Source organism: Aspergillus versicolor (assembly GCF_001890125.1).
Source record: "Aspergillus versicolor CBS 583.65 unplaced genomic scaffold ASPVEscaffold_2, whole genome shotgun sequence".
NCBI lineage: Eukaryota > Fungi > Ascomycota > Eurotiomycetes > Eurotiales > Aspergillaceae > Aspergillus > Aspergillus versicolor.
The window spans coordinates 1313773-1339430 of record NW_024467525.1 but is presented as its reverse complement, the minus strand read 5'-3'; the positions used below and the strand labels follow the sequence as shown (position 1 = coordinate 1339430).

The 25658-nt window shown below is 51.7% G+C and overlaps 15 protein-coding genes across 15 annotated transcripts; 12 read left to right on the top strand and 3 right to left on the bottom strand.

Annotated features, from left to right (window-relative positions):
- Positions 1-6: 6 nt before the first annotated feature.
- On the top strand, positions 7-1045 carry ASPVEDRAFT_79921 (uncharacterized protein; the record flags this gene model as incomplete). Its single annotated transcript, XM_040816783.1, has 3 exons — positions 7-232; positions 307-580; positions 646-1045. 3 exons carry the CDS (start codon positions 7-9, stop codon positions 1043-1045), a joined length of 900 nt encoding a protein of 299 aa, XP_040664022.1.
- Positions 916-1714, bottom strand: ASPVEDRAFT_37705 (uncharacterized protein). Its single transcript, XM_040811554.1, has 2 exons — positions 1290-1714; positions 916-1240 (listed from the first exon to the last, which is right to left on the bottom strand). Exons 1-2 carry the CDS (start codon positions 1439-1441, stop codon positions 1081-1083), a joined length of 312 nt encoding a protein of 103 aa, XP_040664021.1. The 5' UTR covers positions 1442-1714; the 3' UTR covers positions 916-1080.
- Positions 1022-2688, bottom strand: ASPVEDRAFT_37702 (cytochrome P450). Its single transcript, XM_040811552.1, has 4 exons — positions 1699-2688; positions 1631-1656; positions 1290-1582; positions 1022-1240 (listed from the first exon to the last, which is right to left on the bottom strand). Exons 1-3 carry the CDS (start codon positions 2662-2664, stop codon positions 1438-1440), a joined length of 1137 nt encoding a protein of 378 aa, XP_040664020.1. The 5' UTR covers positions 2665-2688; the 3' UTR covers positions 1022-1240; positions 1290-1437.
- Positions 2689-3922: 1234 nt separating this feature from the next.
- Positions 3923-5082, top strand: ASPVEDRAFT_37695 (uncharacterized protein). The gene has a single exon (XM_040811550.1). The coding sequence runs from the start codon at positions 4329-4331 to the stop codon at positions 4833-4835; it is 507 nt and encodes a 168-aa protein (XP_040664018.1). The 5' UTR covers positions 3923-4328; the 3' UTR covers positions 4836-5082.
- ASPVEDRAFT_37700 (uncharacterized protein) lies at positions 3925-4335 on the top strand. Its single transcript, XM_040811551.1, has 3 exons — positions 3925-4034; positions 4085-4197; positions 4250-4335. Exons 1-2 carry the CDS (start codon positions 3931-3933, stop codon positions 4143-4145), a joined length of 165 nt encoding a protein of 54 aa, XP_040664019.1. The 5' UTR covers positions 3925-3930; the 3' UTR covers positions 4146-4197; positions 4250-4335.
- On the top strand, positions 4982-7281 carry ASPVEDRAFT_37693 (cation diffusion facilitator family transporter). The gene is made up of 5 exons (XM_040811549.1): positions 4982-5403; positions 5459-5505; positions 5557-5643; positions 5699-6007; positions 6067-7281. Exons 1-5 carry the CDS (start codon positions 5325-5327, stop codon positions 7066-7068), a joined length of 1524 nt encoding a protein of 507 aa, XP_040664017.1. The 5' UTR covers positions 4982-5324; the 3' UTR covers positions 7069-7281.
- Positions 7282-7679: 398 nt separating this feature from the next.
- On the top strand, positions 7680-9722 carry ASPVEDRAFT_79917 (putative manganese ion homeostasis (Fr); the record flags this gene model as incomplete). The annotated part of the gene is made up of 2 exons (XM_040816782.1): positions 7680-7988; positions 8049-9722. The coding sequence occupies 2 exons, from the start codon at positions 7680-7682 to the stop codon at positions 9720-9722; spliced, it is 1983 nt and encodes a 660-aa protein (XP_040664016.1).
- Positions 9723-9856: 134 nt separating this feature from the next.
- Positions 9857-10567, top strand: ASPVEDRAFT_450846 (uncharacterized protein). Its single transcript, XM_040813204.1, has one exon. The coding sequence runs from the start codon at positions 9990-9992 to the stop codon at positions 10356-10358; it is 369 nt and encodes a 122-aa protein (XP_040664015.1). The 5' UTR covers positions 9857-9989; the 3' UTR covers positions 10359-10567.
- A 618-nt stretch (positions 10568-11185) lies between these two features.
- Positions 11186-12880, top strand: ASPVEDRAFT_123074 (sugar porter family MFS transporter; the record flags this gene model as incomplete). Its single annotated transcript, XM_040806044.1, has 3 exons — positions 11186-11283; positions 11336-12126; positions 12177-12880. 3 exons carry the CDS (start codon positions 11186-11188, stop codon positions 12878-12880), a joined length of 1593 nt encoding a protein of 530 aa, XP_040664014.1.
- Positions 12881-13167: 287 nt separating this feature from the next.
- Positions 13168-15382, top strand: ASPVEDRAFT_37690 (putative ab-hydrolase associated lipase; the record flags this gene model as incomplete). The annotated part of the gene is made up of 1 exon (XM_040811548.1): positions 13168-15382. A coding segment is annotated over exon 1 (1922 nt), but the record flags the coding sequence as incomplete, so codon positions are not given.
- Positions 15383-16527: 1145 nt separating this feature from the next.
- On the top strand, positions 16528-18514 carry ASPVEDRAFT_37689 (putative secretory lipase). The gene has a single exon (XM_040811547.1). The coding sequence runs from the start codon at positions 16955-16957 to the stop codon at positions 18302-18304; it is 1350 nt and encodes a 449-aa protein (XP_040664012.1). The 5' UTR covers positions 16528-16954; the 3' UTR covers positions 18305-18514.
- Positions 18515-19061: 547 nt separating this feature from the next.
- On the top strand, positions 19062-20150 carry ASPVEDRAFT_25145 (uncharacterized protein; the record flags this gene model as incomplete). Its single annotated transcript, XM_040809746.1, has 1 exon — positions 19062-20150. One exon carries the CDS (start codon positions 19062-19064, stop codon positions 20148-20150), a length of 1089 nt encoding a protein of 362 aa, XP_040664011.1.
- Positions 20151-20322: 172 nt separating this feature from the next.
- Positions 20323-21458, bottom strand: ASPVEDRAFT_147504 (uncharacterized protein; the record flags this gene model as incomplete). Its single annotated transcript, XM_040808122.1, has 2 exons — positions 20545-21458; positions 20323-20484 (listed from the first exon to the last, which is right to left on the bottom strand). Exons 1-2 carry the CDS (start codon positions 21241-21243, stop codon positions 20323-20325), a joined length of 861 nt encoding a protein of 286 aa, XP_040664010.1. The 5' UTR covers positions 21244-21458.
- A 372-nt stretch (positions 21459-21830) lies between these two features.
- Positions 21831-22640, top strand: ASPVEDRAFT_50019 (mRNA splicing protein SMD2; the record flags this gene model as incomplete). The annotated part of the gene is made up of 8 exons (XM_040814248.1): positions 21831-21853; positions 21907-21939; positions 22007-22028; positions 22149-22246; positions 22305-22343; positions 22404-22419; positions 22473-22546; positions 22598-22640. 8 exons carry the CDS (start codon positions 21831-21833, stop codon positions 22638-22640), a joined length of 348 nt encoding a protein of 115 aa, XP_040664009.1.
- Positions 22641-22962: 322 nt separating this feature from the next.
- Positions 22963-25654, top strand: ASPVEDRAFT_37686 (ankyrin repeat domain-containing protein). The gene is made up of 2 exons (XM_040811546.1): positions 22963-23030; positions 23305-25654. Exons 1-2 carry the CDS (start codon positions 22984-22986, stop codon positions 25271-25273), a joined length of 2016 nt encoding a protein of 671 aa, XP_040664008.1. The 5' UTR covers positions 22963-22983; the 3' UTR covers positions 25274-25654.
- The last annotated feature ends 4 nt before the right edge of the window (positions 25655-25658 follow it).

The window sequence follows — 25658 nt, the reverse complement described above, 5'->3', positions numbered from 1 at the left end:
ACCACAATGTCAAAAACAACCCTCCCAACAAAATGCAACCCCCTCGCCCCCCATCTCACAGAAACCGTCCACGACTACCTAGACAAAACCTGGTCCTTCTCCAGCGAGGCCTACAAGTCCGCGTTTTTCGCAATGGACTTCCCCCGCCTCCTCGCCCTAATCTGTCCCGAGGGCCCGGCAGATAGACTCGAAAGCGCGGCGCTGTTTGTCTGTTTAACGGGGCTTTTGGACGGTACGACCCAGACCAACCTGTCAACCAGGAATCTAGTTATCCACTAATCGGGGAATTGGTATTGACAAACGCAGATGCATTCAGCCAGATATCCATCCCTGCTTCGCGGGTAATAGGTGCGAAACTGCTACACATAATGCAGGGGACTGCGAGTGCAGATTCATCAAGTCCATTAGAGACGATCCTGATGAAGATTATCAACGATATGAAGGCCCAGAATAAGGAACTTGCGAGCGATGTCCTTAAAGGTGCAATTGCGCTGTTCCATGCGCAGACCAGTAAGGCGCGGCTGGGCGTTACTCAGCTTGATGAGTATTTTGAGTTTAGATTTAGGGATTTCGGTGGGGAGTATGTTATTACATCTATCTGATTTCTACATGGGAGAGATGGAGGGTGGCTGACTTGTGGTCTAGATTTTTCACGGCGTTGATTCGCTTCGTGAATAACATTGTTCTCACAAGTTCCGAGATGGAGACTTTCCAGTCTCTGGAAAGGGCTGCTGTCAGGCATGTGATTATTGCGAATGATATCTTGTCCTGGGAGAAGGAGCTTAAAGAGGCCGCGGAGGGTAACCAGGACGGCGCGGAGCTTTGCTCGGTTATTCCTATCCTGGCTAGGAATCTAGGGATCGGATTTGACGGTGCGAAGAGGGTGCTTTGGGTGACGGCGAGAGAGCTAGAGGGTAAGATGGATGTGTTGACTGAGGGTTTGGAGCTTTCTCCTTCAGGGGAGAGGTATGTCGAGGCCTTGAAATATATGGCCAGTGGTAATGAGGAGTGGTCTCGCACGACAAGCCGGTATAAGGTATATTAATATGCGGGTATTTCCTGTTAACTAGGACAGCTTATCTACTGTACTAAAACACGAACGCCTTTCCTTCCCTCCCGCGCAAAAGGGAGAAATAGATCATGGGCGAGTGTTGCATCCTCACGCGTCGTTTCGTACAACTCCAGATCTAGACGGCGGACGACATTCGGGAGAGCCAGGAGGATCTCGGATCGTGCGAGGCTGCTGATTGTTAGAGGGAATTTATAGAACAGTTAGGTAACAGACGTACTTCATCCCAACGCACTGTCGCGACCCCTTGTTGAACGACACCATATACTTCTCCAGGTGCTTACGCTTTTCCGGGTCTAGCCATCGCTCGGGGATGAACTCGCGCGAGTCGGGGAAGTTGTTCTCGTTGTGGTGGAGTAGGGCAGTGCTCATGCCGACGGGTGTCTAGTGTTGTCAATTACTATATCGTATATAGTGTCAGAACATACTCCTGCTGGGATGGACCATTCTTGGAACTGGAGGTTGCGGTCTGGAGCGATGCGCTGTAATCGAGAGCTGGCGCCGTATGAAAGTCTACCTTGTTAGCAATTCCACATAGAGGCGGTTACGTGGCTACCGTACCTAAGTCCTTCGAGCATGACGGATGTCTACAACTGTTAGCGCCGCTTGATTCAGACGAAGCAACTCACCAGATACGGCATCTGCTCAAACTCTAGAAGAGTTGCAGTCTTCGTCGGATCCAACCGATTCAACTCCTCCCGTAGCTTCTGGATCTTCTCTGGCTTCTCAAGCAGATAGTACATTGTCCAAGTCAGCATCTTTGCGACCGTTTCTGTGCCCGCGCCTATCACAACTTGTACCTCCTGGGCCAGTCTTTCTGGATCCTTGTCCTCTGCCGGGAGATTGCTATTAAGGACGTCGTGGAAGAAAGTCGGCTGGCTGAACCGGCTCTTCGCCTCTTCGTAGTCCGGCGCACTCTGCTCATTCATAATCGCCCGGACAATTTTATTACACCGTGCCTGGAACTGGAAGACCAGGTTCATGCCCGGATACGCACGCGAAAGCAACCACCGCGGCGTAGCTGCAAGCACCACTCCCAACCACGGAAACGCCTTCATATACACGCCGTTTTTCGGGCTGCCGGCCATGGTCGCGCTCCATTCGGGGATGAAATCGGGCTCGTCGAGATAATGGAATCCCGCGCCCATGGTGTAATCGGAGACAACGTCGGTCGTGAAGCAGGTAAATGCATCCTGCAGGTTAATCGGCGTTCCTGTATTCTTGTACGCGCTGATACGATCGATGAGCTTGTTCACGAGGCCTTGTATAAGTGGTTCTTGCTTCCGAACGCGAGTGAGTGAAAAGTAAGGGTTCATGTTCGAGCGCAGCATCCGGTGGTGGTAGTGGTCGACTGTCGAAATTGTACTGCGACTAACGCCGAACTGCGTTGTGAAATATGCATACTTGTTTCGTGGGCTGTCGCGGGAGTACAGGACTTCGTAGTACTCTGGGTCATTGATATGCAGTTCATGTGGGCTAATCCGGACAATGGGGCCTGCTTGGTTAGAGGTATCGTTGGGTTGCGATGCTGAGCTTACCATATTTCTCGTGCATTTTGGCAATCTCAAATGTGTATTGTCCCCATCGAAATGCATCATGGTATGTTTCATACCACAGCGTCGCGGCTGCGATCTTGGGCCCTGGGAACTTGGCCAAAGGGGAAAGCCACAGTCGGTAAATGACCAGGCCCAGCACGTAGCTTGCCCAAACAATGACAAGCGCCGCAAGATAAAGCATGACTCGGAAACGTAATAGTCGTACAGCTGTCACTGAATTGAAGTCCCAACAGGCTCTCTCTGTCCACGTTGGACGGACATCGTCCGTTGAGGCCACCCAACCTCATATATGCCGCAACGACTCCAACTGATTTCCAATCTATTTCTTCTTGCTGGCCTGTTTTCTATCAAATGTGAAGCAGCCCCGCACCCTAGCTTCTAGCTGCTGTCTAGTCTCGCGGCAACGGGAACGACGGACCGCACTGTCTGGCCTGATCCACAACGATTCGCAGAAGACGCTGCTAGCTGCATTGTGTCAAACGGCGAGGCTTTCCGCGGCCGGCCGAGGAACAGCCGTTTCCGTTCCCTGGAGGGTGAATGGTGGATTGTGGACTTTCATTTGTGGACAGGGGGCACTAATGCCTGCAGGTTGACCGGTGATTTAATCCTTCGTCTTGCAGGGGTGGTTCGCCGCTGAATATAAGCGATCGGCGACCTCCACGCTTCGCTTGTGACTGTTCACCATCTCCAGTTTCGATTGCTATCTGACTGAGATCTATCGAATTCATCGTTGATCGTTGATCTGTCAAAATGGCCCACTCGTCGGATACGCAGCGGCCGATAGTTCCAGAGGCAAGTTGTCGTCCAAATGCATGAAACGAAATACTCTCGATAACACGCGTGGTCCACCTAGACAGATGCAGATCTGTATGATGACGGCGACTTTGCGAGCGTGTACGTCATTCGTAGTATCTTGGTATTTGAGTTGATGTTGGGCTGACGGCACAACGATAGGACTGCCGGGAGCTCCACGGCGTCGCTTGCGTCGAGCATCATAAATTACCAGTAGGCTTGCCCTGGTAATTGCACGCATATCATTAACCCTGCTCGCAGATACGAGGTCTGATAGGCGACTCGAGGAGATGATTTATATTGACTGTGATCAGAATGGACGACGCTACCACGCATATCGACAGGGAGAGTACATGTTTGTATGGAGACCAATTCACGGGGCTTTGCCTGCGGCTAACACGCATATTCCAGCCAAATGACGAGCGCGAACAACAGCGACTAGATCTCGTATGTCGCACATTGCTCATCACCGTACGCTCGCTAACATCTGGCCAGCACACCCACATCTGCAACATGGCGCTGGGCGGCGCCCTATACCGAGCACCCATCAAGTCGAGTTCAAAGAATATCCTTGACCTAGGGACGGGAACCGGATCGTGGGCAATTGACATGGCCGAGTATGACTTACATCTCTTCCAGGAGTTCTTGCTAACTTGAGCTACGGTAGCCTCTTTCCCGAAGCCGTTGTGACTGGAAAGCTATCCACTCTCAACAGTCTAGGTTTTTGATTGTTGATTATTTGATTACAGGGACGGACTTGAGCCCAATTCAGCCGAAATGGCGAGTCCTGGCGGCCTTGAAAGTTCTGGGACCACTGCTGACGAGGAATTAGGATACCCCCAAACTGCCGATTCGAAATCGATGACTTCGAATCGCAGTGGAACTTCTCGCACCAGTTCGACTTCATCCACATGCGAGGCATAGAAGGATCGGTCAAAGACTTCGACCAACTGTTCACACAAGCTCTCAACAACCTCACCCCCGGCGGATGGTTTGAAATCTGCGATTTCACCGTAGGAGTCTTCTCCGACGACGACTCTGCCGAAAAGGCGATCAATATGCAGCGATGGCGCGAACTCTTGATCGAGGCGAGCACCAAATTCGGGAAGCAGCTCAGTGTGGCGAAGAACTATAAGCAGTGGATGGCTGACGCTGGGTTCAGCAACGTCCAGGAGGATATCCGCAAAGTGCCATTCTCTCCATGGGCAAAGGACCCGAAGCTCAAGGAACTAGGGAGATACCAGCAGACGAATATGCTGGAGGTGCTTGAAGCGTATTCATTGGCGTTGATGACCCGCTTCCTAGGGTGGACAGTGGAGGATGTTAATATACTACTAGGCGAAGTGCGAAAGGAGCTGCTGGACCGGAGATTGCACATCTATTCCCGACTGTATGTAGTGTACGGACAGAAGTTATGAACAATTGATTGATCAGGCATTGGATGATAGCATCTCAGTGTATTATTGCGGTGTTGTCGTTATCTTCGGCTGCTTCCGAGATCGGGATGGATGACGCAATAACACAGCAGTTAGCAATAACGGCGGACTCTCGCCGAGAGGAGAGTCTAGACATCGGGTAGCGAAGTCAGAGCAGCTCAAGCTAGGAAAAACTAGAGGCGGCGAAAAGTGTCGGGCTGCGATTAGTGTAGAAAGTGGAGGATGGGCTTCCGCGTGGTGTGAGAAGTTCGAAGTCGGTTTTCAAGGCAGAAAAAAGGCCGCCACTGACTTGCGGGACTGTTTTTTCGTCCGCTCTCAACATTCCCAATTCATCCCTCCTCATTCCTCCTCATCCCTACCTATGTCTCTCCTGCACCATCTCTGAGATTATTCCCTTGTTTAATACCTATTTCTGTTAATTATCCGTCTGTGTTGCCATCGCACATCCCGGGCTCCGCGTCGCGAACCACCATGGGTCTCTCCAAGACCAACAGGATCGTCATCCTGTTGGTGATAGACACAGCGTTCTTCCTTCTAGAACTGATCGCTGGTTCGTACCTCTAATTGTTTACGACTCTATGCTGTACTGACGCCGTCGCTACTAGGTTATTCTGTCCACTCCCTTGCCCTCGTTGCCGATTCCTTTCATATGGTACGCCCTGCCGAGACGCTGCTCATTTGTTTCATATCTGACTTTCTCTAGCTTAACGATGTTATTTCCCTACTCGTTGGATTATGGGCCGTCAAAGTCGCCAACCGCGAAACCTCCTCGAAAATGTACACTTATGGAGTGAGTGATATCCCTTGCCCCGCCCTTGTTGGAATCCGGTCTGACTGTGTAACAGTGGCAACGAGCAGAGACCCTCGGTGCGCTGGTCAACGGCGTTTTTCTAGTCGCCCTGTGTTTATCCATTTTCCTCGAAGCGATACAAAGACTTGTCGAGCCGCAGGAGGTGAAGAGTCCGCAGTTCGTCTGCATTGTGGGCTGCGCCGGACTATTGTCGAATATCATCGGTCTGGTTTTGTTCCACGATCATTCACACGGCGGCCATGGACACGCCCATGGACACGCCCATGATGAAGAAGACGCTGCCGAGCAAGGACACAACCATGAACACCTTGACGAATCGGAGTCCGCGGAGCAAGGTGCAGCTGTACGTGTCCATCCGCGAAGCGTCTATCATCTGCACATCATACTGACTAGTCTTTACAGGGCGCAATCACTGAACCAACCGCTGCCTATTCCCGTCGTCGAACCCTGGGCAGCCAACACCGCATCTCACGCGGATACAGCAACCCTAGCCGTGGGTTCGAAGATATCGGTGGACACCCAGCAACCATGAGACAAGACATCATTAGCGCCGCGAGCCGCAACCAGTTTCCGGACGAGGATGATAGCTATGAATCAGATACTTTAGTGGAGAACGGTGCGGCAGACGGCTTTGGTCCCAACGAACGATCTACGCTGCTGGGACATCGAGATCGCGCATCCAACTACACCGACGAGAACACTCCTGTTAAACGCCAACCCTCAAACAATGACCCCCACAAGGACCACAACCACGCCCAGCCTAAACCGAAGGAGCAGAAGCACGGCCATGACCTCAACATGCGGGGAGTCTTCCTCCACGTTATGGGCGACGCCTTGGGCAACATTGGTGTTATAGTTTCTGCTCTCGTCATCTGGCTGACCGATTACTCTTGGAGGTTTTACGTCGATCCTGGCATTTCCCTCGTCATCACAGTGATCATTCTGGCCTCGGCAATTCCCCTCTGCAAGGCTGCATCTCGAATCCTCTTACAGGCTGTGCCACATGGTGTGAGCATCGACCACATCAAGGAAGACGTCGAAAGACTCCCCGGAGTTATCGGCTCACACCACCTCCACGTATGGCAGCTAAGCGATACGAAGACCGTTGCTTCAATCCATATCCAAGTGGACACCGAAATTAAGGGCGAGGGATCCGAGCGATATATGCACCTCGCCAAGCAAGTCCGACAATGCCTCCATGCGTACGGCATCCATTCATCTACCATCCAGCCCGAGTTCCCCCAAAGCAGTGATACAGAGGACAACCAAGTAGCAGGCTCATCCCACTCACAATCGGGACCTAGTCGCACTCCTAGTGTACGGGATGGCGATCCCCAAGCCTGCTTGTTGGAGTGTGGCGAGGAATGCGGCGGCAAGCACTGTTGCCCAACGAAGCCCACTTAATCGCCTTTGTTTTTATTTCCTTTCCTATTTATATACCTGGTTCATTGATATGCGTTTCCTAAAAGCCCATGTTACAGACTTGTATTGTTTATACCCCTTCGCCTTAGATAGTGGACCTTTGAGGCCTAATAATACACTCGATACGTACTTCGGATATATTCAGATATATATTTTCTCACCTACCACAAGTAGCTGTGCCTTGTTAGAAGTCTGCGGGCGTCGGTTATTGCTGGATACAACCAAAATCATAGATAATGCAATATTACTTTCTTGCAAATATCACTCGTCGTAATTTCACCAGGAGTTGAATGCCGGAGTTGTACGTAGTATGGCGATCCACGTGACGGGACCAGGCCTGTCGATCGCGGAGGGTCTCAGCTCATCAACATCCCTTTACCGCATAAGCAACTTCACGCATTCGAAATTACACCATCCAGGATGCTAACGCCCATATAGCACCCACTCCTGCGCATACTGCTGGGAAGCAACTCTACAAGTTCCTATCTGATCTCGAAATTGTTGGGTCAATTCACCCAATCGCCCCCAACCAACCTCCGCGGAGCAATGCAGCGACGCCGTTAATCTCCCACCACCAAGGTTGAGATTCGACTATGAGTTATTCCTACCTCCCTACGGCCGCCAGTGCTTACCAGCCCGCCCGTCGAGACACGTCCTCCCCGTCTGGGGCTTTGAAGACCGTACAAGATGCGTTGTCCGCAGCTGGTCGAACGGCATCGAGCCACCTGAGCCAGTTCAATAGCGTCGCTGCGGTGAAGGCATTGGCGTTGAAGACCGCCAAGGCTGTCTTTACAATTCCGAATGCTTTGATCGTGCTTTGGATCTGTACGTTGTGGTGGGGAGAGCGGACCGTCTTCCGCGACAGTGTCGAGTCGTGTGTCTGGAGCGACTGGGAGAAATGGGTAAGTTTCGTCTGGTTGCATAGCCTATATCGAGGATATAATTGACATTTGTGCTATTAGCCTAGCAATGCGAAACCACATCATGTCGCCTTCATCGCGGATCCTCAACTTGTCGATCCGCACACGTATCCTGATCGCCGATGGCCGTTATCCAAGTTAACGATCAAATTCACAGACCAGTACATGCGCCGCTCCTTTTCGTCAATACAGCGTACTCTCGACCCTGACTCGGTGTTGTTTTTGGGTGACCTCTTCGACGGCGGAAGGGAATGGTCGACGCCTCATAGCCAAAGCCCTGAGGAACGTTGGAGGAAGTACGACGATGATTACTGGAAGAAGGAATTCCATCGCTTCGTTAAAATATTCTTAAACCCATGGACAACCCAAGAAACACACTCAACGAGTCCCCGAGGCCGGAGATTGATCGCCAGTTTGCCAGGAAATCACGATTTGGGTTTTGGCTCGGGTGTTCAAATACCCGTTCGAGACCGCTTTCAGAACTTCTTTGGTAATGGGAACCGTGTCGATGTTATTGGGAACCACTCGTTTGTGTCCGTGGACACTCTGTCATTGAGCGCAATGGATCAGCCTGATCCTGAGACTGGAAGTACAGGCGGAGGAAACGGAGACGGCGAACGGCCAAACCAGAAAATTTGGCAGCAGCCGGAAGATTTCCTGAATGCGATGAAAGTGCACCGAGGTCGAGCGGAAATGGATGAACTACGTTTCTTGGGGAAGCCGAGAGACGGCCGCTTGTTTAAATACGAAGTTTTGGAGCCCACGAAACCTGCGGTATCTAGGGAGGAAGACCCTGAGATCATTGGGTTTCCCGCCATCCTTCTAACGCATGTGCCGTTGTACCGTAATCCGGCGACACCATGTGGTCCGTTGAGGGAGCGGTATCCTCCTTCTGCAGAGGGACTAGAAGAGGACGACCCCAACTCCATCAAGATTAGCAGCGGGTATCAGTACCAGAACGTACTGACCAAGACCATCTCCAACGACATCGTATCCAAGGTTGGCCCGAACCTAGTTCATGTGTACTCTGGCGATGACCATGACTACTGCGAAATTACACATCGCGAGTTCAGTGGCTCCCCCAAGGAGATAACGGTCAAGAGTACATCCTGGGCCATGGGCGTCCGGAAACCGGGCTTTGTCCTCACCAGTCTCTGGAACCCCATCGACCCCGTCACAGGGAAGTCACTCGGGTCCTCAAGTTCGGGACCTACCATACAAAACCACCTCTGTCTCCTCCCCGACCAATTATCCATATTCATCCACTACGGCATCGTTCTCGCCTTCACCACTGCTGTTCTCATCGTGCGAGCCGTCATCCTCGCCCTGCGCGCAACCCCATCCCCAGCCGCAGAACCCATCCTCCCTCTTGCCGAAACCCGCGAACCCCGGTCCCGCCGCCGCGCCATCTCCCGTACGTCGTCCTCTAATATCCCAGCCACCTCCTTCATCAAGCCAGGCGGGCTAGCCAATCGCGCGGGGTATTTTGCCCGCTACAGCCCGCCGCAGTTTCACAACGACGCATACCCCGGCGAGGAAACGGGGTATGGGGACGGAGACGGAGATGCCTCTAAGTGGCGGCCGAGCAACTCGGAGCGGCGACGGCACGGGGGCGACTCACTCTTTGGACGGGTGCGCTGGCATTTTGGAAGTTCGGTGAAGTGGGTTGCAAAGGTGTCGCTGGCCTGGTATTTCTTTTTGATCTTGATGTGGTGATATATTTGGTTGGTGTAGATAGATAGGCTTGGTTTACTTGGGCATATATGAGCTGTATTTGCATGGGTGGGAGTTCTACATGTTCTACATACTTGTTCTACCAAATTTATTTCGGGTTCAATGCAATTCTGTATACAGGGTTATGCGATTGAGTTATAACATCGCTTCCACTGGCAAATAACAACCAACAATGTTCGAGAAGCCACGCGGCCAACAATCCAGACAACACCTTGACAAAGCCATTGTAATTGCGACTTCGAAGTAACCATGGATGATTGGGCTCTGGCACGTTCCAGGAACAGGAGTTCAGCCTCCAGAATTCCTCAAACAGAACGTGAGCAAAGCGAATTCCAAACTCATGCTCATCAAATTAAGGCTGAGCTGAAAAGGCGAGGGAGAAAGGAGAGCGAACAACAACTAGCGCTGCAGATCCGATGCAAAGATATCCTTGCTTCATGCTTGTTTGTGGTTCTATTTGCAGAATGCCTACCGCGTGTTCTTGCATTCCTTTATTGCAGAGAATTTTCTCGAAGCGGAATGCAGCCTGGACTGTGTATTATCGGGGTGCCTGGGTTCCAATTCCCTCATGTTTTGAGATTGACTGAGAATAACAGCAGCGTAATTGAATTTATTTGATGGAGGCAATGTGAAAGTAATTAGTTTGATTGGTGGTTGTGGTGAGATCTCATCGGGATGACCGCATGCGGCCTCACTCCCTCTCCCTCCCTCCCTCCCCCCCTCTCACTCTTCCTCTTCCATCCCCAGTGTCAATCGCATTTCGACTCGCTCGTGCCACCCAAGTCCAGATCTCCGCAGTCGGCTTCCATAATCCTTGGTGTTACTGCGTGACCTGCTACCATCCCACTCCGGGCATTCGATGTACTTTTGTGGTTTCGCTCACTTGTCATTCACTGAGCCTGAATAGGCTTATGATCCCATCCGGTCTAGCAGTGTAGCGAAGATAGGGGAATTTCCGGTTGCTATGCACTCATCCTATAACCCCCCTGTCGCGTTCCAGAAAAGTCTCGTCCCACGGTCGACATCACCCTAAACCATGTCTCAGCCCATGCGGCTACAAGCAAGGGAAGGAATGTGTCTCGTTCAACAATCTCCGCAATGCCACGCATGGGGCGAGAATATCGATCTCTCTCATGCACTGAGTGGGCCGCTGGGAAATTACTGCCTGTCGTGCGTTGGCTGGCAGCTGGCATGTGTCTCACCGATTGCAGATGGTGGTTGCTGCTTTCGGCCATGGGGCCTTCCCCGGCCATACGCCAAACTCTGGCCCTGCCGGACATAGCGAAGATCTGGGCATTTCCTCCGCATTCTCATATCATCTCCAGAAATACAAAAGCTCCAATGTGCCCTCTGGGGCCGGGGATTGTCGATCTCTTTTCTCCCTCTCTTGCTCTGTCCGTCCAGCCTCACAATTGTATTGTTTAATATAGCATTCTTCGTTCAAGATGGGCTTCATGATTAGGAAGCCTGATGATGCAGCGGGCTCGGCTGCTCCTGCTATTATGATCGGCCTGTTTGTGGCCTTTGGTGGTGTCTTGTATGGGTAGGTATCCAATTCAGTCGCTGTGTAGCGATGATGAAGCTGACCGCAATAGCTATGACACTGGCACCATCAGCGGCATTCTAGCTATGAAATACTGGCGAGAAACTTTCTCGACCGGCTATGTGAATCCTGCAGATGACATCCCCGATGTCACCTCTTCGCAGTCCTCAATGATTGTGTCCCTGCTGTCCGCCGGTACCTTCTTCGGTGCCCTCACTGCGGCACCAGTCGCCGATTACTTTGGCCGTCGCATCGCCATGGTCATCGACTGTGTTGTGTTCTGCTTTGGTGTGGTCCTGCAGACTGTGGCCACTGCTATCCCATTGTTCGTTGCTGGTCGCTTTTTCGCCGGATTCGGAGTTGGATTGTTGTCCGCAACCGTCCCCCTGTACCAGTCCGAGACGGCTCCTAAATGGATTCGCGGTACCATTGTCGGTGCTTATCAGCTTGCAATCACAATCGGCCTGCTGCTCGCGGCCATTGTCAATAACTCTACCAAAGACCGCGATGACACTGGCTCCTACAGGATTCCCGTTGCCGTCCAATTCGCCTGGGCAATTATCTTGGTTGTTGGAATGATTATCCTCCCGGAGACACCCCGTTTCTTGATTAAGCAGGACAGACATGAGGATGCCACCAAGGCACTTGCTCGTCTCCGCCGCCTCGATATAAATGACCCTGCACTTGTTGCCGAGATTGCAGAGATTCAGGCCAACCATGAGTTTGAGCTTAGCGTCGGCACCGCTAGTTACCTCGAGATTCTCCGTGGGTCTATCGGTAAACGTCTTGCCACAGGATGTGCTGTCCAAGCGTTGCAGCAGCTGGCCGGAGTCAACTTCATCTGTATGCATTCTTTTACCTGATGTTCTATAATATACACTAACAGCTTTTAGTTTATTACGGCACCAAGTTCTTCCAGCACTCTGGAATCAACAACAGTTTCATCATCACCTTGATTACAAACATCGTCAATGTTGTATCAACCTTTCCTGGTCTCTGGATGGTCGAGAAATGGGGTCGTCGCCCACTCCTGCTGTTTGGAGCTGTCGGGATGTGTGTCAGTCAATTCATTGTGGCGATTGTGGGCATGACCACCGACTCTGGTGTTGCGAACAAGGTTCTAATTGCCTTTGTCTGCATTTACATCTTCTTCTTTGCCTCGTCCTGGGGCCCAGTGGCGTGGGTTGTCACTGGTGAACTTTTCCCACTCAAGGCGCGTGCAAAGTGTCTTTCCATCACAACCGCCGCGAACTGGCTTTTGAACTGGGCCATTGCCTACGCAACGCCGTACATGGTCGACGCTGGTCCTGGAAACGCCAACCTCCAATCCAAGGTATTCTTCATCTGGGGCGGTTTCTGCCTCATTGCCGGTATCTTTGTCTGGACTTGCATCTACGAGACCAAGGGCCTCACTCTGGAGCAAGTCGACGAGCTGTACGCCAAGGTTCCCGTTGCGTGGCGCTCCAGAGGTTTCGTGCCTTCTGTCAACTACACAGAGGTGCGCGATGTTGCCTCTGAACGCACAGGCAGCGGCTTGGCTGAACTAGAGGCAGACGTTCAGGCGAAACAAGCCCCTGAGCATGTGGAGAAGGCATAGATTTTAGATTGACTAGGGTTTTTCATTAGTTGGTTTTCGTAATACCTGGATATAGAGCGGACTGTATATCTTAGAGCGGGTCTGAATGTTACTTTTATTTCATCATTTGCGCCACTGACATAGTATGGATGCGGAAATACATCCACAATCCCTGGCCAGTTGCCTCAGGCAGGAACTGTAGGCCAATAATCGCGGGGGACGCGCATGACTTCAAGCTGCCCGCTTTCACGTGCGGTCTATATCGGGGAGGGATCGCCCTAGACCGGTTTCCCTCGAGCTTCGGATCTCCTTGACACTGCACTTCCTCTTTCATTCTCTTCATTCTCTTCTTTCGCTTTGCCTGGATATACGTATTTAATTGTTGTCTGTTATTAGCGTTGCTCTGATCTCAACACCCGTCACTACGCTGCACCTCATCGTCTTGATCCTGATATACCAAGACATGATACACCTGCCCGTCCCATAACTACTCTCTAACCATGTTAATATCGCCGGATCCTACTGAAAATGCAACAACTACCACAATCGAGTCCTTTTACAGGACACCCAAACTCCCCCTCCGAAAAGCAGAATACCAGAAAGAAAGCTCGACAATGCCGGATACCGAGGTCGTCGAACTGCGAACTGCAACAGCCGATACGATGAAACCGTCGGTTCTTAGGTTAGAGAATCTGGATAGAGTGCCTAACGACGCCGACGATGACGAGATCTCCGCTGTCACTGATGGCCTTCTCAGCAGTAGAGGGCCTTCACCGACCCGTCTACCACCTCCGCAGTCGACCGCTTTCAGTCTTCCTCGGCATCCCCTGTTTCCGCCGCTTCCGATATATGATCACCCTCCTTCGACTCTTGAGACTTTGCGGTATCTGGTCCTTCGGTCGATATCATTCGTTTTATCCCTATCGTTTCTCTTGATTATAATTCTCGGTGCTTTCTTCCGCAATATTTGGCTTTCTTTAGTCTCGATAGGCCACCATTTCCAAGGAAAGGGAAAGCCACAACAGCGGATATTTCACGCAGAAGAGCAAGCACGGAGGTTGGAAAGGACAACTTCATCGAGGAAGTGGAAACTTCGACAGGAGAAGAAGGAGGTTGACGAAGAGGTTCCGGATGATTGCCCACCCTTGGAAGGCGGGAAAGACCCAATTATCGGTGATGTCGGTTATTATGCGAGGAGAGTTGGGTTGGATGTGGAGACATTCAAAGTGCAAACAGAAGACGGATTCATCCTCACTCTTTGGCATCTTTACAATCCTCAAGAGTATAATCCTCTCCCGGCCAGTGAGAGAGGGCCGCGGGGTCCGGATGTCTTTAGCAGGGGAAGGAATTCGCAGTCGTCCGGCAGTGTTCGCCGCAAGTACCCGATTCTCTTAATGCACGGATTGCTGCAGAACTCCGGGGCATATTGTGCGAATGACGATGACAGCCTCGCTTTCTTTCTTTGCAAGTCTGGGTATGATGTCTGGCTCGGGAATAATCGCTGCGGTCTTCAGCCAGAACATACGACGATGTTGCAGGACGATCCCCGCATGTGGAGCTGGACGATTCAACACATGGGTGTCTTTGATATTACTGCTTTGACATCGCGTGTATTGTTCCAGACTGGGTACGAAAAGCTGGGGCTTGTATGTCACTCACAAGGAACAGCCCAAACCTTCGTAGCGTTGGCGAAAAGCCACCGCCCGGAGCTGGGGAAGCATATCTCGGTATTCTGTGCTCTGGCACCGGCTGTATATGCTGGGCCGCTTGTTGAGCGCATTTATTTCCGATTCATGCGACAGATCTCGCCTGCAGTGTTTCGGTTAATTTTTGGCATCCATTCCTTCATCCCATTCATGCTCACGGTCCAACGATGGCTCCATTCTCGGATATTCGGAAAGCTGAGCTATGTAGTCTTTACTTATCTTTTCGACTGGTCAGACGCCCGGTGGGACTGTGGACTTCGGGACCGCCTGTTCCAGTTTGCACCTGTCTATGTTAGCAGCGAGACCATCCGGTGGTGGCTTGGAGCGGATGGGTTTTCAACACATGAATGCATTCTCGCCACCAGGGATTCGTGCTTAATCGAGGTTGACGAGGACCGCTGTATCCAACGAGGCACCGAACACGAGACTTCCCGAAGTGACACCGCCTGGTATGGCCCCAACACCCCGCCGTTTGCGCTATGGGTTGGCGGCTCAGATCAGTTGGTGGATGGCCGGAAATTGCTGCAGCGCTTCCGGAATGGCCGGGAGCCCCACGTGCAGTTGGCTCATGCGAAGGTGATTGAAGAATACGAGCATCTCGACGTGCTGTGGGCGATGGACATGATTGAGCAGGTTGGCTGCGAGGTTCGGCAAGTGCTGTGGGACACGATGCCTGCGGATGCGCGGACGTCGAGTGTGATACCGCGGGGAGTTGAGTAATATACCCATACCTAGCATGATCCATGTATATACTGTAGACTTTTTAATTATGACGATATGACCTGAAGTTATTTGTAACTTCTAAGTAATTACCCGCCATTGCCGCTGCAACGATCTCTTCTCTTCAACCCGCCAACGTACCGCGACTAAGGCTGGGGATTTTGGACATGGTGTTGAAAGTAGTTAATTTTACTAGAAGATTGAATGTGTCATGGTGTTCTGCAAGGCTTCACCATCAAGTCAATGCCAATAGGGCTATACGGATCTCCATGCCCATCCATGGTTCACTCCACTGCCCGAGGATGATCCTTGGTTGCATGTGCCAGCCTGACAGGAACCAGTCGAATAAGCGTTCCTTGTTTACGATTGTAAGCATTCCTTGTTCCCGGTCGTCGATGGCCAGTATTAGATCAGTTCAGTGTTACGGTGTAGGTACACCGTACATCTACTGAAGTTGCTCTATCATATGAATCAAGCCCTAAGCGACGTATTAATTAGTCCGCCGGAATAACCTGCACACCACCAAGCCCCAGCGCCCGGACGAGACAGCTGTTTACGGTAAACCGTGCGAAGGATATATTATCTGACAGGTAGGCAGCCTTATTTTTGCTCTCCAAGCCAAGACAGAATAAAGTAGAATCAGAAAGAAATGGATAATGACCACCAGCATAACGCTGTGTACGGTGCACTTCCTCGGCTGGCCTGTGCATGGGGCTAAGCTTCGCATCGTCTTCTCACCGCAACCCAACCAGACGGAGCTTTATACGGTAGGCATTGCGACAATACGATGAGGAAGCCTGCCTTGACTCGCTCGGTGGTCCCCCGTCTGTCCTCTGTGGGTCTGACGGGGGGTTGACTGTTGAGCCTGGGGTGCTGGGAGCAGTGCCAGCCGGGGAGCCGGATGGCTACGTCACCGCGGGCGGGGAAGGGATATATAGATTAAAATCGAGATGGGCGTCGTCGACAAGAACAGTGCGCCGATAAGCTTGTGATGGGGATGGAAAGTAGGGCTGGTGAGGGGTGGAAGGAGTCTGTCTGTATGGTGTGGGTGTGGGTGTGGGGGGGATTTCAACGGTGTAATTCCACGAGACGTGTGACGGGGTTCGACCAGGATTCTGGGATGGTGGATTTTTAATGTTCACGCTGCAAATCAGCAGCAGCAGCGGTGTTTGTGGCTTGAAAATTGGGCGGAGAATCTGGGGGGATGAGGATCGGCTGCCGGGAATGCTGACGATTCGGCAAACGAGAGGCCAATAATTGCCATTACTCAGGCAAATTCTTCCTCACTGGATCCCTGTTCCCCAGCTGCTCCTCGGCTGTCTTTCCTGCCGCCAAGGGCGAGCTCGCTGACTCGCGGTGGATGTGTCTTGCAGCTGCTCTTGTGGTCTGCGTATCAGCGCCCTGCTTGTACGCCCCGCTTGGGCTGGGGGACCCATGGTCGACACGATCACCACGAAGCCTTTTTTTTTTAAAAAAAAAAAAACTTCTGTTTGTTGATCATGGGACCTGGAGGGGATGCGGGCCTGGCGTTATTTTGCGATTGTCAGGGGAGGGTCAGGTACAAAATGGGGCATGTCGCCCTGGGGGATCATCTCTGCCAGCTCTCACCTCTCGCCCTCCCAAGACTCTCCAGGCTCTCCAGAGTCAGGGTCAAGAAGAGTTCCTCGCCATGGCCGTCCTCTTCGTCCAGCTGCTGCTGTTCCTGCTGCCCTTCGTCGCAGCCCTGCCCTCCGCCCCCGTCAAGAAGGCCGGGCCTGTCCCCCCGAACGAAGACCCCTGGTATATCCCCCCCGATGGCTGGGAGTCAGAGGCCCCCGGTGCCATCCTGCGACACCGGCCTCCCCCTTCTCCCATCGCAGCATTCGGCCTGGCTGAGTCGAACCTCGAGTCGACGCACCAGATCCTCTACCGCACGACCGACTCCTTTGGCGAGCCCATCACCACCGTGACCACCGTGATGATCCCCCACAACGCGGACTTCACCAAGGTCGTCTCCTACCAGGTCGCCCAGGACTCTGCAGACCGTACCTGCTCGCCGTCCTTTGGCCTCCAGCAGTTCGCCGACGCCGGCGAGGCCCTGGCCCTGATCATGCCCCAGGCTGAGTACCTGTTCATGAGCGCCGCCCTCAATAAGGGCTACGTCGTCATCGTCCCCGACCACCTAGGCCCCAAGTCAGCCTTCCTCGCAAACACCCTCACCGGCCAGGCCGTCCTCGACAACGTCCGCGCAGCCCTCGCCTCAACCGACTTCACGGGCGTCTCCTCCACCGCCACCGTCGTCCTCTGGGGCTACTCCGGCGGCAGTCTGGCCAGCGGCTTTGCAGCCGAGCTCCAACCAATCTACGCACCAGAGCTCAAAATCGCTGGCGCAGCCCTCGGCGGCACAGTGCCCAAAATCGGACCTGTAATCGAACTCAGCAACAAGGGCCTGTTTGCCGGCCTGATCCCCGCGGGTGTTCAGGGCCTCGCAAACGAGTATCCCTCCGCCGCCAAACTCATCGCCGAGAACATCCTGCCCGAGAAATGGGCCGAGTTCAACAAGACCCAGAACCTCTGTCTTGCAGGGAACATCATCGAGTACCTCAACCAAGACGTGTACAGCTACATGAAGAACCCGGACTTATTCGAGACCAAGCCCGCGCAGGACCTCATGAACGCCAACGCAATGGGCCAGCACGCGCCCGAGATCCCGCTCATGATCTACAAGTCTGCCAACGACGAGGTGAGCCCCGTCGAGGACACGGACGAGCTTTATGACAGCTACTGCGCGAGCGGGGTGAATGTGGAGTATACGCGCGACTTGCTGTCCGAGCACGCTATTCTGACTATTACGGGGTCGGGGGATGCGTTCCTGTGGATTGTGGACCGGCTTAACGGTGTGCCTGTGAAGAAGGGGTGTTCGAAGAAGACGCAGCTTACCGCGTTGCAGGATCCGAAGGTGTTTGCGGCGCTGGGCACGAATCTTGTGCAGTTCTTGCTCAACTTCTTGTCTTTGCCTGTTGGGCCGCCGGGGAGGTAATGGCTATCTGTAGTTGGTGGATTGGAGGCTCTTAGTATAATGTTATTAGTGGGTTATTACCTGCGGTATATACTGCATACCTAATATATACTCGAACTTTCTATTACCTATGAAACTAGTGGTATTTGCTGCTGACGTATGTGCGTAACATAATTGATACCACCTTATGTCGGCTGTGCTGGTAGAGGCGTCACTTGTATTGAGCATGACAGACTAGTTCATTATCGAATATAAAATACTTGGCAATTAGCTATTCCTAATTGCTTTATGTCAACATATATATACGCAGCGTACTTTCATACCAACTTATGTCGGCTAGTGCTGCTGGAAGTGTCCATGTGTATAGGCATATACATAGAGAATAACTGGAATGCCTTCAAGAGCCCCATATAGAAAAAGCAGTCCCATTCTGCTCGGTAATATCGAATCCTGGAGCCAAAGAACTGGTAGCCTGATACCAATGTATTCTGATTGTGAGTATGTCCTAGAGCCAAAGGCACATCTTCACATCTTCAGTGTAAAACTGCAGCTCTTTCTTTGTTGTAAAGTATTGGTACCCAATAATGCCTTGGTTGATGTCGATTTTATAGTATCAGATTGTGAGTTGTGAAAGGAGTGACTACAACAGTGTATTCACAATGTACCTTGCCATTCGTTACTGCTGTATAACAAGTGAAGCATCAAAGAAGCTATATAAACATTTCTCGTAGTTATACGAAAGTAATTCAACATTCATCTGCTCCTACTCCTAACCACCATGTCCAGTCGACCACCATCCCCAGACCCCAGGCCAGGACTACTCAGACTCCCCCCAGAGATTGTCTGTATGTTGACCAACTTCATCGACGATATCAGGACATTTACCAATGTCTCCTCGTCCAACAAATACTTATACAATTCCCTCAAACTCACACACCCACAGACAATCCTCCGTCTAGCAGCAGGCTCAGGTCCAGCCCTATTCCAACCCCACCCAACCTTCCTCGTCACTATCACAGCCCGCTCAGCCAGCGCCTGGGCCCTCACGCAACCGAACCGCGACGAAATCCTCTGCAAAGCATTCAGCGGGGACATCGACACCCTCTACGAGTTCTGTCTCACCCACGGCACACTCACCCTAGCCCAAATCCGCAAAACATACAAGCAGCGCTTCTCCATAATCAACCGCCTCTCTGCGTCCGTCCAGCAGCTAGGCTGGAAATGGGAGCTACACCCAGGCTACTTTGAAAACACCGACTACAAGCCCGCTAGACGGAAGAAGAGATACGACGCCATGAAGCCGCAAACCCTTTGGATCGAAACCGCTCTCCCCGTATTCCAGATCATCATCTACGGCGAGCTGTTCGCACAGAGCATGGATGCCTTCCTAGCGGATCCTGAGGGCAAATCCCTACCGCGATTCAGCAAGAACACTCGCATGGAATACCTCCGCACGCTTCCTAGTAGCAGGGGAGGCTGGTACTACGATTTCGTGCATCTACTAGAATGGGTTGCCGTTAAGCCCGGATGGGAAATGAAATGGACGAGGGCGATACGCCATTATCTGGATCCCGAGTGTGTCCAGGATACATGTATCCCGGGTAATGCATCGCTTGGTTCTCATCAGCATGCGCCGCGGGATCCCGCGAAGGCGAGGCTGCTGATGAGTGCGCTCGAGATGCAGGGGTTGGATGGGATGGGGTTTATTCTGTATAAGCGGCCTGAGAGGTTGTCGGGGCAGTATCTGGATGGTGCGCTGAGGATCAATGAGCAGGTTTCAAGGCTTAGCCCGTCTACGTGTGAGGCTTTTGAGGTGCCTGATGTGCGGCGCGAGTTGGCTAGTGTGTGGAAGGAATTTCATGCGTAATGCATGGGTTTGGTGTGCCCTGTTGGAGTATTGGTTGGTAGAGCGGGCGTGTATACAAAAAAATGTTATAAAGATTTAATGTGTCCATATATTGCAGAGGTTTAGCTTGTAGCCCTAGTAGTAGTTGTATAGATTTACATGACACATATTGTTCCGGACAAAGTCTGCAGCATCAAGGGGTGTATGGTGGTGGAAGATCCTCCTCAGTCTCACTGTCACTGTCACTGCCACTGCTCTCCATCTCAGAGTCCTCCATTCCCTCCATCCATTTCTCAGGAACCTCGTTCTTCTTCCCCTTCGACCCGTCTCCGCTCTTCACCGGCATATCCATCATCTAAACCACATTAGCACTTTTCTCCAAACAACCAACCCCAGAAAGACAGAAGAAACATACCTTCCCATTAACAACAACATTCTCCATCCCCCGGAAACACCCAACAAGCACCCCGTCCTTCCAAACCCCATTCCTCAACACCATCCCCCGAAAGTCCGTATTCACAATCACACAGTCCTTCACATCGCACTCCTTCAACTTCGTCTTTCGCAGACGACTCCCCACAACATTACTCTTCTCAATCGACCCCCTGTACACGGCACTGCTGCTCACAACGCTGTCCTTGGCTTTACACCGTGACAGCGCACTCCCATCCGCGACGGTGCTGTTCGACACTGACACCCGCCGGAGAGATGAGACATCATCGAGAGTGCTCCTTGAAACATCCGTGCGGTGTGCTGAGGGGATATTTGTCAGTGTGCTATGGGCGATTTTACATCGCCGGAGGGAGGTATTGCTCAGCGTTGATGTGGTGATTTTGCACCGTTTCAGGTGGATGCCTGTGCTTGGTGAGGTTGAAGTTGAAAAGTTGGAGCTGGATCTAGATCTGGATCTAGAGCTGGGACCGGGCTCTGGAGCATCCTCGATGTTGTTTTTGATGGTGTTGTTCTTGGCGATTGTGACGGATTTTATAGAGCACCGGGTTATAGAGTCGGTGTGGTCGAGGTTCGAGAGCGTGGAATGGATAATCTCAGAGCGGGAAAGGGAGGGAGAGGAATTTGGAAAGGTCGATGAGATGATAGTGCTCTGCTTGCCCATTTTGTCTTTGTTTCCTTATTGCTTTAGTTAAGCAGTGTACATGAAGGACGGTTTGTTGGGGTTGAAGCTGACGGGGGCAGTTATATAGGTAGAATGCTGCTGCCTACTTAAATATCTCTACCTGGTTGTTGAACGGTGTAAGGTTGGGTGTCGGTAAATGAAATAATTGGATAAGAGCATATTGAATGACATTAAAAAAGTATGTCATGGGGTAGATTTGAGGGCCTGTTCGTATTCACGCTTTGGACATTACCAAGGAACTATATATCTTGTAGTGCTTGGCTATACAGATCCACTTAGTCGCATAAGGCCACATAAGTTTGTAAGCACAGTTATACTATAACTAACCCATTTCCAATTCACTGAATTATAATTTATGAAAGAAGATCACTGAAATCATCTTTTCAAGTCGTCTCACTTCACACTCAGTCTGCTCGTTGAGATCACGTGACAATAGGGCAGAATAGTTATCCCGCCCCGAGAAAAACGCAGCCACGTGACCGGCAATCGAGCTGATATCACTATCACCGATCACCGATTTCAAGTCGCGACCGACAACGAAGAATCCCGCAGCCCAAACAGACACCATGGCCGACGCTCCAAACATCCAGTACGCTCTGTCGACTCTCAATATGTGGCAAGAAAATAAGCTGACAATTGCAGGGCCCTCCTCCAGAAGCCTCGCTCGGAGTGCACGTAAGTCAAGCTCATCGCGACTCCTTTGCAGCGGACAGGAACCAAGCTAATGATATTTTTTTTGCAGGGAATATGAAATCGCTCAGATTGTACGTTACCGCTACCCTATTTTGCTTCGCTGCCTCGCTACTTCGCTACTTTGTTACTGGATGGATAGAATTGGTGTTACTTGATTGGATTGGGATCGCTAATGGCAACCCGTTGTGTAGGAGGAATATGAACTGAGCAATGGCCCTCTGTCGCTGCTCCAGACCGCTGTGCGGACCAACACCCAGGTCCTGATCAGTCTGCGATCGAACCGGAAATTGTGCGTTATCCGAGTCTTCTATTTGCTGGGACATGGAAGCTTACGGTTGGATTTACAGGCTTGCTCGCGTGAAGGCGTTTGATCGCCATAGTAACATGTAAGCCCGGCTGCTCTGTCGTTGATTTTAGATGAGGATTAGAAACTAACTTTTGAATAGGGTTCTCGAGAACGTCGTATGTCAACACTAGACTTTGACCCGAAAAAGGTCCCCGCTAATGACAAACAGAAAGAGATGTGGTCCGAGCCTCAGAAGGGTGGCAAGGGACGACCGGTGAACAAGGACCGATTTATTAGCAAGATGTAATTTTCCCCGCAGAAATAGTGTCCTTCTCTGTACTAACGGTCCGCTAGGTTCCTCCGAGGTGACAGCGTCATCCTCGTCCTGCTCAGTTAAAGCCCTCGATTTCGGATCTAGCAGTGTGGATTATTGGATTGGCATCTCTCCCGGCTCGGAGTTCGGTTCTGACTTTGGCTCTTCGTTGATTGAAAAAGGAATACCCGTGTGGTCGAAAAAGTAATGGGAAGGAAATGGTGCCTTCTACCTGCGGATTGGACCCGGCCTTCGACTCCGCTGTCTGTGGTCGTCGGTGCGACAGCCCTGGTACCGGAATGAGGTAGCGGATGGAACTCCCCTCCGGAATCGAGCAGTTGAAGTGTGAGAACGCGGCTTTCTCGTACGACTATACAGCCACTAGGTAGCAATTCGAACCCTGAACACTTCACCCAGCCTTTACACAATGCGCGGTAAATGTAGATTTTGGACAAGCGAGAATTGCGAGGCACTGTAAGCGTTCTCTCCCATCTAGCACTCAGGCAACCTTATCCAAGTCTAGGGCTGGTATCTAGGTTTTTCTGGGGATCTCGCAAGCTCACACCACCTGAACTGTTCTTAAGGACGTTCTTTTCTCTCGTTAATTTCCCCGTTGAAATCTTCCAAAACCTGTGTCCACGACGCAAAGGAATGCCAAGATGCCCTACTCACATCTGCCCCCAGAACTTATTCTTCACATTGCCTCTTTCTTGATCGCTGACTATGATGCTGAGCTGTGCTGGGCCAGTTACCCCGAATCGCTTCCCTGCCTCGCATGGCTCAACGCCTGGATTCAAACGTCAAAATTTCACGCGAAGCTCCTAACCCCTCAGTTGTACGACCGTTGCTTGCGCTTTTCTCCAAAGAGTAAAACGGAGGAGGCGAGGGCAAAGCCATGGCAGGAGGGCAGCTGGTTTACCCCGGTAGTAAGGCCTTGTCCCTTTAACGATAGATTGCACCAAGCTGCGGGACACTGGAAATCAGATATCCTAGTCAGCTATCTACTAAGTAGGGTACACCAGGGGCTTTGGCCCCTGGGTGAGACCGAGGAGATATGCTTGTTAACTCTCATGGTGAAGGCCGGGAATGTCGCCATGCTGGAGACATTGATTGAGTTGGGGGACCTTCGAGGCAGATTACCGGAGCTCGGCCATCTTGAGACAGTGACACCACTCTACGTGGCGATCTTGAGGGATGATCTAGCCGCCATGCGGGTTCTTCTGGATGCGGGCGCGGATGTCAAGCATACGAACGTGTATGGCCAGTTGCCGCTTCATGTTGCCGCGGAGAACGGCAAGTCAATAGAGTTCGTGGACCTGCTTATACAGGCGGGGGCGGATATCTGGGCCACATCAAACAACTGGAGACGGGCATACCCAGTAGAAAGTGCGCTATATGCATTCAATAAGCACCCGGATGTCGCCCGACGGCTTCTAGGCGCAATGCTTGAGACCGAAGACCGGGCAGCAGACCCAGACTGGAAAGACCAGGTATTGCATACTGCCGTCTTGTACAACCAGTGCGGTTCTGCCGACATCGTCCAGACTCTGCTTGATAACGGCGCAGATGTATTCTCTCGGTCCGCACATGGCAAAACACCCATCGAGTTGCTTCCTTCAAGTGACAGACACTCCTTGTGTTTGGACCTCAGCTGCTGGGCACACAATGAACCGCGTAATATCGCAACCATTCTGTTCCAGACCGACCCTCACCTGTGGCCATTGGAACACATTAATCGGCAGCTATGGGAATGCCTGCGGGGCGTTGACTGCGTCGAACCGGGCCAAATCGTGCTGTTCCGCCTTCTTATTCAGAGCGGGGAGTCCGCTCTGGATGTCGTTGGCCCTGAAGGGTTCAAGGCACTGCACTACCTGTGCCACTCGGCCTTGCTCTCTCATCCATACAGTCAATTCCAAACACACGAACCTGTTAGCATCTTTCGAATGGTGTCCATCCTATTGGATAACGGAGCCAGTGTCGTGACGCGCAGCGACAGCGGGCAAAGCCCCCTTTACTTCGCAGCCCAGTTTCCATGCCCCTACTTGCTCACACTGTTCCTAGAGAAAAGACCCAACTGCCTCATTGAGGATAACGCTTTGCATCCCAAGAGGAACAGCCATCCCTACCAAACCGTGCCGCTCTTCGCTGCCGTTCGAATGGGTGACCTAGAACGAGTTAAGATACTCCTGGATCACGGCGCCGATATCTCCATTAGTGATGAATACGGCTCCAACGCCCTATGCTACGCTCTATCCATGCGGCCGATATGCAAAAGTATCATCGAGGTCCTAATTGAAGCTATACTTGCCGTACCCGAGCACCGTCGAACATGGGGAATTTCCCTGAACTGTGCTATCGAGACCAGAAACCGTGAAGCAATCGATATGCTCCTTGAGGCCAGAGCTTCCCCATCGAATAATAGTATTGGATGGACGGCCTTACGATACGCCGCGATAAGCCGTGATGCAAAGACCCTCGGAATCCTGATTCAACGCTGGGGCCGAACTCTCGTGCTGTCCGATGATTGCAGGAGCGGAGTTTTGGTTTGTACTGTGCTGCGCGGGGGAAGGTCTAATTCAAGGTCTTTTACGAGAGACCCGGAGCTCCTCAAGATAGCGAAGAGTGTGGTTGATTATGGGGCTGTGGTTCATCAACACTGTTGTGCCTGTGTGTCTTGGAAAGAGGAATTTGGCATTGAATGTGATATGGTTCGATAGCGGAAACCACCACCTGTGGGGTATTCAGGGTTCATAGCGTGTGATTCGGCTGCATCAATGTCAATTTTTCGAGATCAAATCGCAGTATCTGCAATAATACTTGCCAACTGATAGATACCAGCGAAATTAGGGCTCGGCTTAGACGGTTGATATCAGCCATCCATAATCGACTGAACTGCTATTTCAGACCCCAATCAAACAAATAACAACAACACATCGTTTCAAATATAATGCAGGCAGGAGTACAAGTTTGATATTGTTGTGGAAGGAGCGAAGGGCCGTAAGATCATCCTGCCTTATTAGAATTCTGTGAAGAGCAACCATCTGTGACCAGCAGTTTACTTCTCATTTCTATGGCGGCCCCTGAGACTTTAAGCTCCGTATA

Excerpts from the sequence above, each read along its gene's own strand:
- ASPVEDRAFT_37705 (XM_040811554.1), bottom strand. The coding sequence starts at position 1,441 with ATGAGCACTGCCCTACTCCACCACAACGAGAACAACTTCCCCGACTCG. Across the intron at positions 1,241-1,289 it reads CGACAGTGCGTTGGGATGAA|CCTCGCACGATCCGAGATCC; the intron begins GTACGTCTGTTA and ends AACAATCAGCAG.
- ASPVEDRAFT_37702 (XM_040811552.1), bottom strand. The coding sequence starts at position 2,664 with ATGCATTTCGATGGGGACAATACACATTTGAGATTGCCAAAATGCACG. Across the intron at positions 1,657-1,698 it reads TTGAGCAGATGCCGTATCTG|ACATCCGTCATGCTCGAAGG; the intron begins GTGAGTTGCTTC and ends TAACAGTTGTAG. Across the intron at positions 1,583-1,630 it reads GTCATGCTCGAAGGACTTAG|ACTTTCATACGGCGCCAGCT; the intron begins GTACGGTAGCCA and ends CTAACAAGGTAG.
- ASPVEDRAFT_37700 (XM_040811551.1), top strand. The coding sequence starts at position 3,931 with ATGGCGCTGGGCGGCGCCCTATACCGAGCACCCATCAAGTCGAGTTCA. Across the intron at positions 4,035-4,084 it reads TGGGCAATTGACATGGCCGA|CCTCTTTCCCGAAGCCGTTG; the intron begins GTATGACTTACA and ends GAGCTACGGTAG.
- ASPVEDRAFT_37695 (XM_040811550.1), top strand. The coding sequence starts at position 4,329 with ATGCGAGGCATAGAAGGATCGGTCAAAGACTTCGACCAACTGTTCACA.
- ASPVEDRAFT_37693 (XM_040811549.1), top strand. The coding sequence starts at position 5,325 with ATGGGTCTCTCCAAGACCAACAGGATCGTCATCCTGTTGGTGATAGAC. Across the intron at positions 5,404-5,458 it reads CCTTCTAGAACTGATCGCTG|GTTATTCTGTCCACTCCCTT; the intron begins GTTCGTACCTCT and ends CGTCGCTACTAG. Across the intron at positions 5,506-5,556 it reads TTGCCGATTCCTTTCATATG|CTTAACGATGTTATTTCCCT; the intron begins GTACGCCCTGCC and ends GACTTTCTCTAG.
- ASPVEDRAFT_450846 (XM_040813204.1), top strand. The coding sequence starts at position 9,990 with ATGGATGATTGGGCTCTGGCACGTTCCAGGAACAGGAGTTCAGCCTCC.
- ASPVEDRAFT_37689 (XM_040811547.1), top strand. The coding sequence starts at position 16,955 with ATGGCCGTCCTCTTCGTCCAGCTGCTGCTGTTCCTGCTGCCCTTCGTC.
- ASPVEDRAFT_37686 (XM_040811546.1), top strand. The coding sequence starts at position 22,984 with ATGCGCGGTAAATGTAGATTTTGGACAAGCGAGAATTGCGAGGCACT. Across the intron at positions 23,031-23,304 it reads AGCGAGAATTGCGAGGCACT|TTACCCCGAATCGCTTCCCT; the intron begins GTAAGCGTTCTC and ends GTGCTGGGCCAG.